This window comes from Mustela nigripes, chromosome 3 (assembly GCF_022355385.1).
Source record: "Mustela nigripes isolate SB6536 chromosome 3, MUSNIG.SB6536, whole genome shotgun sequence".
In the NCBI taxonomy this organism is placed as follows: domain Eukaryota; kingdom Metazoa; phylum Chordata; class Mammalia; order Carnivora; family Mustelidae; genus Mustela; species Mustela nigripes.
Genome location: NC_081559.1, coordinates 171,406,408 through 171,415,738, shown reverse-complemented (window position 1 = coordinate 171,415,738; position 9,331 = coordinate 171,406,408). Strand labels below are relative to the sequence as shown.

General features: G+C 34.1%; 1 protein-coding gene across 1 annotated transcript in view; it reads left to right on the top strand.

The window, feature by feature from the left end:
* Positions 1-9,331, top strand: part of CSMD3 (CUB and Sushi multiple domains 3) — a 439,117-nt gene that overhangs the window by 419,447 nt on the left and 10,339 nt on the right. The window contains exons 54-55 of the mRNA XM_059395523.1: positions 5,573-5,731; positions 7,869-7,981. Coding sequence (XP_059251506.1) covers positions 5,573-5,731; positions 7,869-7,981 — 272 coding nt within the window. The remainder of the gene's footprint in view (positions 1-5,572; positions 5,732-7,868; positions 7,982-9,331) is intronic.

The following is a 9,331-nucleotide window of genomic DNA, read 5'->3' as shown; positions in this document are numbered from 1 at the left end:
CACTTATGGTTTGTCTCCCTCCCAATCCCATCTTGTTTCATTTATTCTCTACCCACTTAAGCCTCCATGTTGCATCACCACTTCCTCATATCAGGGAGATCATATGATAGTTGTCTTTCTCTGCTTGACTTATTTCGCGTATCATGCTTAGCGGAATATAGATTTTTAAAGTGTAAACCTGGTGATTCACAGACCTGTACCCCTGGGGATAAAATATATGTTTATAAAAAATTCTTTTAAAGAGAAAAAAAAAAAAAAAAAAAAAAAAAAAGGAACAAAATACACTTGATATGAAAGTAAAAGTTCAGCAATTTTAGTTATAGTTTACTGATTTAAAGACCAAAGTTTTATATTTAGTCATTAAAAACATGGGCTGTTCAGTCCTACAGCCTTAATGTAATTGCCGTGTTACACATCCACTACACTATGACTTTGGAAAGTTATTTTATTTATCTAAGCCTCCATGTCTTTATCTATGAAAAGAAACAGGGATTAGACTATTATAAATGAATTTCATGAAAATGAAATGTGAAGTACTTAGCCCATAGTAAGACCTCAGTATGTATGAGCTCCTTTTTTTAGTATTAGTCCATATTTTATTTATATGATATAAATTAAAAGCTATAGGGATGTTTGGATGGCTCAGTTGGTTAAGCCATTGCCTTTGGCTCAGGTCGTGAAACCAGGATCCTGGGACCAAGTCCCTTATCGGGCTCCTTGCTCAGCAGGTAGCCTGCTTCTCTTGTTGCCTCTGCCTGCTACTCTGCCTGCTTGTGTGTACTCTCTCTCTCTCTGATAAATAAATAAATAAAATCTTTAAATTAAAAGCTACAGATAAAGATTAAACATTTAATCTGTGCCTTGAAGACAGATTTGGTCTCATTATTTCAAGCCAGGAGCAGTGTTAGTTCCTAATTTTAGTTGTGTTTAGAAGTTCTCAAGGTACATGCTGTAAAACTGGCATACCCACAAAAGAAAAATCAGTCTGAAACACTGATTTATTCAACATGCAGTGGCAATAGACTGAAGGCCATGAGGGCAATCAAAGACTACGTCAACATAAGAAAGTTTAGCAATGGAGTCAGAAAACCACAGTGGTCTATCAGTGCAGTATTTTCCAAAGGAGATGTTTTATCTAGTAGCAGATAGGTGTTTAAGTACTAACTCCAGTATATCAAATGTAAAACCTGACTTTCCTGGACAAAACATGACCTATGGCCACCAATAAATAGGCAGGCAAAAAGAAATAAAAAAGAATATGGAAGAACAACACAATTATACATATATTATATATATATATATATTTCTATATCAAACAATTATAGAATACATATTTTATTCAAAGGCAAATGTGACAGGTATAACAACTGATCATATATTAAGTAATAAATAAAAATGCATAAATTCCAAAGCAAAGTTATTATTCAGATCTGATATCTCACCATGATTTAAGTAAAAATCAATAAAAAGGTGAATTTTTTAAAAAATTCTGAATGCTTGGAAATTAAAAACAAATACTTATGAATAATTCATAAATTAAAGGAGGAATTTAAGAAAAAATATACTAGGACTTAGCTGTATTGAAAATCTAAATATCAAAACTTGGGGACTGTATCAAAAGCAAAGTTATTCGAGGAATTTATATTTTTAAATTCTTACATTAGAAAAGTAGGAAGCCTCAGACTTAGTGAATTAAGTAGTCCTATTAAGAAGATATGTACTACAGTATAAGAGAATAACCATGATTTCATGGTTTCATGGTTCCATGATTTCATGATTTCAGGGTCCTGGGACTGAGCCCCACATTGGGCTCTCTGCTCAGCAGGTAGCCTGCTTCTCCTCTCTCTCTGCCTGCCTCTCTGCCTACTTGTGATCGCTTTCTCTGTCAAATAAGTAAATAAAATCTTAAAAAAAAATCTCTTCCAGTAAGGAAATCTATGTGGGGGTGCCTGGGTGGCATATGAGGGATGCCTGGGTGGCATAGTAGGTTAAATGTATGACTGTTGGTTTGCAGCTCAGGTTGTGATCTCAGAGCCATGATCTCAAGGTCATTATCTTGGGGTCATAAGATGGAGCCCCATGTGGGGCTCCATGCTCAGCAGGAGTTTTCATAAGAGTCTGTCTCCCTCTGTCCTTTTCCCAGAGCCCCCACTCATGCACGCTTTCTCCCTCTCTCTAAAAAAAAAAAAAAAAAAGAAAGAAAAAAAATCATTCTATGAATCCAATATAATTCTAATAACTCAGAAAGACATTATACAAAAGGGAAAATTATAAATCTGCTTATTTGACTCAGGATGTACAGATGAAAATATCCTACATAAAATCTTAGCAAATCAAATCCAAAATCATAGTATAACAGAAAAACCAAAAGCTGACATGTCAGAACCAAATTGGATTCAAATTGGATCATAGATATGCAGGGATATTTTTATATTAAATAATCCTTAAAAATAATCTGTGACATTAAGAAATTAAAATGCAGATAGTTTTAATCAGCACAATACCTGCACAGAAAATATTTGATAAAACACAACACCTATTTATAACTTTAAAAGACTTAACAAATTAGAAAGGAAAGAAATTTCTTCAACCTCAGTAAAAAAAGATTGATAAAACTTCAGAGTAAATGCTACTTTCAATGGGAAAACATTAGAAACATTTAAAATCACGATTAGATGATTAGATTACTCCAAAATAACAAGAATGAAATTTGGCGATTGTATCAGTCAAGAGCATGATACCACATTTGAAGCAATACTGTGAAGCAACCTGTGAAGTAAGTTTAAAATCAGACATCTTGAAAGGAAGGATCATGACATTTTAGACTTCACTGATACCCACATCAAAGAGAGTGGGATGACATTTTAGAATTTACAAAGAACTGATAGACTCACATTCATATTTAAATATCAAAATAGACCTAACAATAGAAAGAAGTATGATCATTCCCATTGTACACGGGAATGGAAATGACCAGATGGTTCCTGTTTTGCCCAACCTGAGTTGCATTTCTCAAAAGGCAGTAAGTGGCGTGTTTGAGCCTCAGGTAGAGAGCGGTTCATCGCAGACAATTCTGCGCATTCACCCAAACTTTGCATTCAGCCATGTCATATTGGTAAAACTTTGAAATCTGCTCCTGTGGTAATATTTACACCATAGAAATAAGCAAAGGCTGAACATCAGTTTTTTTGTTTGTTTTGTTTTGTTTTTCAGAAGACCCAGTTGTTAAACATTTCCTTCCACATCAGTGATTAAACCTGATGTTATGTACTTGGCAGTGGCCACTATCTGGTTCTTTCCATTGCTCTTTTCTCCTGCTGTCAAGGTTCTCTTTCACCTTCTTCAACCAACACTAATTCCCCTAAGGACTATGGATAAGATCAGCAGATGTAATAGGTTTTCTTTAAAGGTTCAGAGATAGCAAAGAGTAATCACAGTCCAGTCCGGGTGGAAATAAACAATCAGACAGACAACAGCACTTACTTACTGTCTACTATTTGCAAGGCATTGCCATTAGAATAGCTTTCTCTCTTGCTCCTGCTTTTTCCTGCACGACTGAGAACCTATTTAGTGCAGGGCAATATAGCCTGTCACTCTCTCCTACAAACTTGTTTTAGGTACACTTTTCTTTCACGAAAAACTTTCACATGCTTACCAGATCCAGGGCTTTTTACTCATTCACTGTATCAAAGTTTCAGTAAGACTCCTTCAGACGTACATAGAGTAACATTCCCCTATAGCGTACATAGCTGTGCAATTGGAGGTTTGGGGAGGGAGTGCCACTCTAAGGATGACTTAGCAGAGTCACAGAACCAGACTATGGACCATTCATTTTACTAACTACATGTCTGCTAAATATATATTTTATTAGCAATTATGTAGTAAGCTCTAAAATCCACAGTTTTCCTATTTTATCTGAATAATAGCAGCAGCAGCAGTAGTAGTAGTAATAGTAAGAGCTAACACTTAGCTAAACACTTCACTTTCCTTATCTCATTTACTCTTCCCAACAACTCTAAGTTAACCTCATTTTAATCATGAGGAAATTCAAGTTTAGAGAGTTAAGTAATCTATGCAAAACCACACAGTTTATAAATTGCAGAGGATAGACTTTATTATTTATTTATTTATTTTAAAGATTTTATTTATTTATTTGACAGAGGGAGAAAGAGCACAAGTAGGCAGAGAGAGGAGGGGAAGCAGGCTCCCCACTGAGCAGGGAGCCCGATGCGGGACTCGATCCCAGGACCCTGGGATCGTGACCTGAACTGAAGGCAGTCGCCCAACCAACTGAGCCACCCAGGCACCCGAGGACAGACTTTACTACAAGGATCCTAACTCCAGGCTTGCAGCTCTAACCCTTTAACTGTACTGCTGTTGAATTACCATAGAACAACACATGTGTAGAAATATTCAGTAAAAACTGAACTCTTCAGCATATTTTATATTTCATGGTTTTTTGGGGGCTTTTGTTTTGTTTTGTTTTGTTTTTTCTGTCTTCAGGAGTTTTGCTCTTTTAGTTTACTGAGCAGAACACAGAGAATGTAACCCCAGTCTCTACGATCTGGCGATGCGAAGTGTGATGTGTGTAGTGAAGACCAGGTGACACATTGTCAGTACCTTGTTAGGAAAAAAAAGGCTTTCCCCTATTCTGTCATTTACTCATTTGCACAAATAGGCATAGCTCCCTGGAATTGTTGCTTTTTGGAGATGTACTTTATTGTGATGTGTATGATTAATGGAAGCTTCTCTTAGGTTTTTTCAGAATCTGAGTAGACTTTGCCATCCTTGACTTGTATAACGATAAATTACATAATGAATTTATATAAATATAATGCCTTATGTGGTTATATCTAAAATAAAGAGCATTCCTTCTTTAGATGAGAGTTTTATAACATTTAGGATATTATTTGATTCTACCACAATTCATCTTTCTCCCATGAGAGTTGGGCAATTCTAGGGACAATTCCTTTATTTCTAAAAATACCTGTAAATTCAAAGCTGTCAATATGGTGGAGCCCTGTTCTTCCTCAGAAGCATCTATTACTAAAATAACTGGACTCAGTATTCTGTAAAGGGGACAAAGGAGCATCCCTCCTAACAGTCTTTAAGTGCTATTCCGTAAGAGGGAGGTTTAACGCTATGCTCTTCCTGCATAAATCTACTCACACTGCCAGAAGAAAAGCAGGCCTCTTGGGACTTAAATATAGACTGACGTGGCTCAGTAAAATCATTTTGTTTTTCTTCTGAAGGATGTTACTGGAGGAGACCAAATATAAGTGTATTTGATGTTTAGCTGGTTCTGAATTTAAGCCTTGTGTCTTTAATTGGTGCTGTCTATCTTTGATTGATGACTCGGGTATGAGTACAAATATAGGTTATTGCAGTTTTGGTTTATTCCAAAAAACTTGAAACATGTATATGAAGAATTCACTTTATAATACACATTTCACATTATTGAGTGTTTAGCAAAATTTCATTATTCAATAAACTAATATGCATTAATTTACTTTTTATTGTTTATATTTATAGGGCACCATAAAATTAATATGTGTATTTAATCTCTTCACAGTTCCTGATGATGTGTTTGCCCAAAATTATATATGGAAAGGCTCTTACAATTTCAAAGGAAGGAAACAACCTATGACCTTGACAGTTACTAGTTTCAATGCTTCCACGGGGAGAGTCAATGCTACACTCAGTAATAGCAACATGGAACTTCTACTTTCAGGTATCACATTAAAGAATAGCAAACGATGCCTTCATGCCTTTGCCTCCATCATTTTATCATTTTTATTAGTGATTTTTATACTGTGAAATATTTGTTACATTTTAATGACATTCATAATTTATTCAGAAACAAGGCTTTCTGATTTTTGGATGGATACATGAATATTACTACACAAATGAAAAGCTGATTTTGAAATAAGCTTGTTCATGAATATTTTGATGTAGCTAGAATGAGGCATCATGAAATAGAAAAGAACTTTTGATTGGATTAACTGAATTTTTCTGTATTCTCGTAACACCAAAGAGACCAGCTCAATGACTTACAACCTATTTTATGGGCACAAAATCCTTTCTTCAAATGAGAATATTTCAGTGTATACCATAACTGAAGACAGAAAAGGTAGAGCTATACTATTTTAAAGAAGCATAAGGGACCCAGAAACCTATCCAACTGCTCAGCCTTCTCAAGTTTCTGTGTCCTTGATGTAGGGCCCATTTCCCCCATTGTGTTTCTTCTGTTTTTTTCTGACGTTCAGATGTTTTCTCAAATGTCGTCTCATCAACAGTACTCCCAATGACCCTATCTAAAGTAATATTCTCATTACAAACAAAGACATAAACTCTTAGTCTTATTCTGTTTCACTTTCTTCTTTTCACTATTTATAGTATAATATGGTAATACATGACATGATATGACATTATTTACTTGTCTATACTCCAACAGTATAAGTTCCAAGATGGAAGCTCTTTGCCCTCTATTTCATTACTATACCTCAGAAATCAGAAAAGCATCTGGAACAAAATAAGCCTCAGTGAATATTGTCTAAGTAGTGAATTTAAATTAGGGAATGATTCTCCGTTAAGCCCAAAGTAAAAGTGTCAGAAACTAATATGTATTATATTTAAAAAGCTATATGCAGTTACAGTAATATAAATTGAAAGAAGATTTCTATTAACAAAATAAATTCATTTAAATCGTGATACTGATTTATTTAACTTTGAGATAACGTTTTTCTTTATTTTCTATAAGAGCCTGCAAAAATAAGTGTATGCTTAATCTAATCTAGAAAAATCTCAAAACAAATTCCTACAAATATAGAAAAACCGGCATAAATAAATTTGTTATCACTGTCTCTATGTAAATCAACTGTAACATTTTCCCAACAATATTATTTTTTATCCCTTTTATGTCTTTCTCTGTTAACTGAAACTTACTTTAGATGACTATGTGTCATCTCTGTATTCTCAGCATATTCTTATGACACCTTATTACACAGGCGAAAGATTAAGTAAATGAATGCATGAGTCAAATTTCAACCATAAATTAATCACAAAATTTTTCCTTAGAGACTTCTGTCCTATTATTTCCCTAAGTACATTTATTTATATTCCAGCTTATTCCTACTCTTAGGATACTCACTGTTTAAGAAAAAAAATAAAAATAATTGTATATATGTTTGCTTTTCTCTTTTATGCCATTATCTATATTTACCTACTTAAACTAAAGACCCTACTTGATTTTAGGACCCAGTCCGAATGCTTTTTTTTCCTTAATAAGCATTTCCTGATCACTCCATTGTAAAATGATCCTTCTCTCTTCTGGTCTCTTATTTATATATTTTTTAATGTGTTTTGTTGGATATACATGTGACTAACATCTACTTCATTGGAAATGCTTTTAAGCATTCTATCTTTAGACACATATATATTCTTCTCTGTGGCTCCAGTAGAACCTAGAATATTCTTTCAGAGTTGGCACCCAATTCATTATTAAGAAAAATATCAGGGATTTTAACACTTGATGTGTATCTTCAAAGATTTTAAATTTCTTTGGGAGAAGAAGTTATTTTGTTTATAATATCATGGAATGATTTTAGTAAGAACAGTAATACTTAATTTTAAGAGCATAGGTAATTTAACCCCACAATTAAGATTTAAATTGAGAATTTCTGCTGAGGGATTAACATATTTTGTAGGATTTGTGGAAAGCGTTATGGATGAAGCTGGTCTCAACTTGGCCTTGTTTGATTTCTTTTCTATGACATGTATTACATGATATATTTAAGGAGTTAAAGATAATAAAATGAAGCATAATTATTTACAAAATTTGTAGACTAAAATGTCCTTACATTTTACAGGGGTATATAAAAGCCAGGAAGCTCGCCTGATGTTACATATCTACCTTATTAAAGTACCAACTCATGCTTCTGTGAAGAAAATGAAAGAGGACAATTGGGCGATGGATGGCTTTGTAAGTATAGTTGTTTAAATGTCTACCGCTGATTTTAATAACCAATTTATACTATAATTTGTCATTAAGATTCCAGAAAAAGGTAATTTTCTAAATTTAGCTAATTATAAATACACATGCACATATAAAATGGCAAGATTACTATTATGGGTAAATTATTTTGAAAAAAAATTCAGTTGTAAATACTTAGTAATCTAGAATGTTAAACCTAAGAATACTGGATTCTGATGAATTTTGCTAACTTTTGTAATATTTATGTGTATGAGGGCCATATAGTTTTTTAGTGGTTTCATCAAATCTATTTGTCTATGGTCAGTACTATGATAAATAAATCTGGATAAACTATAATTCATTCTTTGTCTGGATCCACTGTTTAAGACCTATTTAGGTGATTTATGAAATGCATCAGAAAAATTAAGGATGCCCATTACATTTAAGCTTTTTAATCTAAATTTAACAGATTTAGAATACTTTACAAAATACTTAGAATATTTTATAAAGTTGTTTATGAAAAGGAAGTTACGTAAGTGACTTCATGTGGAAAATGGTTACCATAGCTTCACAGTGGAATCACCCTGTCCTATTCAGCCACTTATGTGAATGGAGTTTCTAAATTGGGAGTTGGAAGCAACAAATCTTCTATTCACATATTCCCCTGGAGTCTTTCCTAAAAAACAAGCAGGAGAGCTCTGACTACATCCTAACAAGTAACAAGTCTTCTTTTACAAGGAAGGCCTAGAGGGAAAGAAGATAGTAGGTCATAGGCTTCAGTAAGTTTAGTGCCTGAGGGGGAAAAAAAAATGTTTATCTTATTTCTCTATCTGTGCCGGTGTTCGTGGACTTGGAAACTAACTCGTGTCTTCAATGCACTCAAATTGTGTAATTGTATTATTTCATCTAGGAAGCAAACAGAATGAATTCATTCATTTAAATATTAGAGTTTGAGCTCTTCATTTGAGGAGGATTTCATTTTTAAAAATGACCATGACCAGAATATGATGTCTGATAATAAGGAATAAATCACTTCTTCTGACATGCCAGGCTGCTATGGATAGATTGGTATGATAGTTTGCTTTTTAGGGTGAGGATTCTAGGTGCTTTACAACTTTTACAATAATGTACAGGACTCTGGTAACTAAGTAAAATAAACCCAGAGCCAATTCACATTACTAGTTAACAAGAACACTGAAATATATCTATTTCTGTTTTGTTTATGAGATCAAATCACAGGGGCGCCTGGGTGGCTCAGTGGGTTAAGCCGCTGCCTTCGGCTCAGGTCATGATCTCAGAGTCCTGGGATCGAGTCCCGCATTGGGCTCTCTGCTCAGCAGAGAGCCTGCTTCCCTCTCT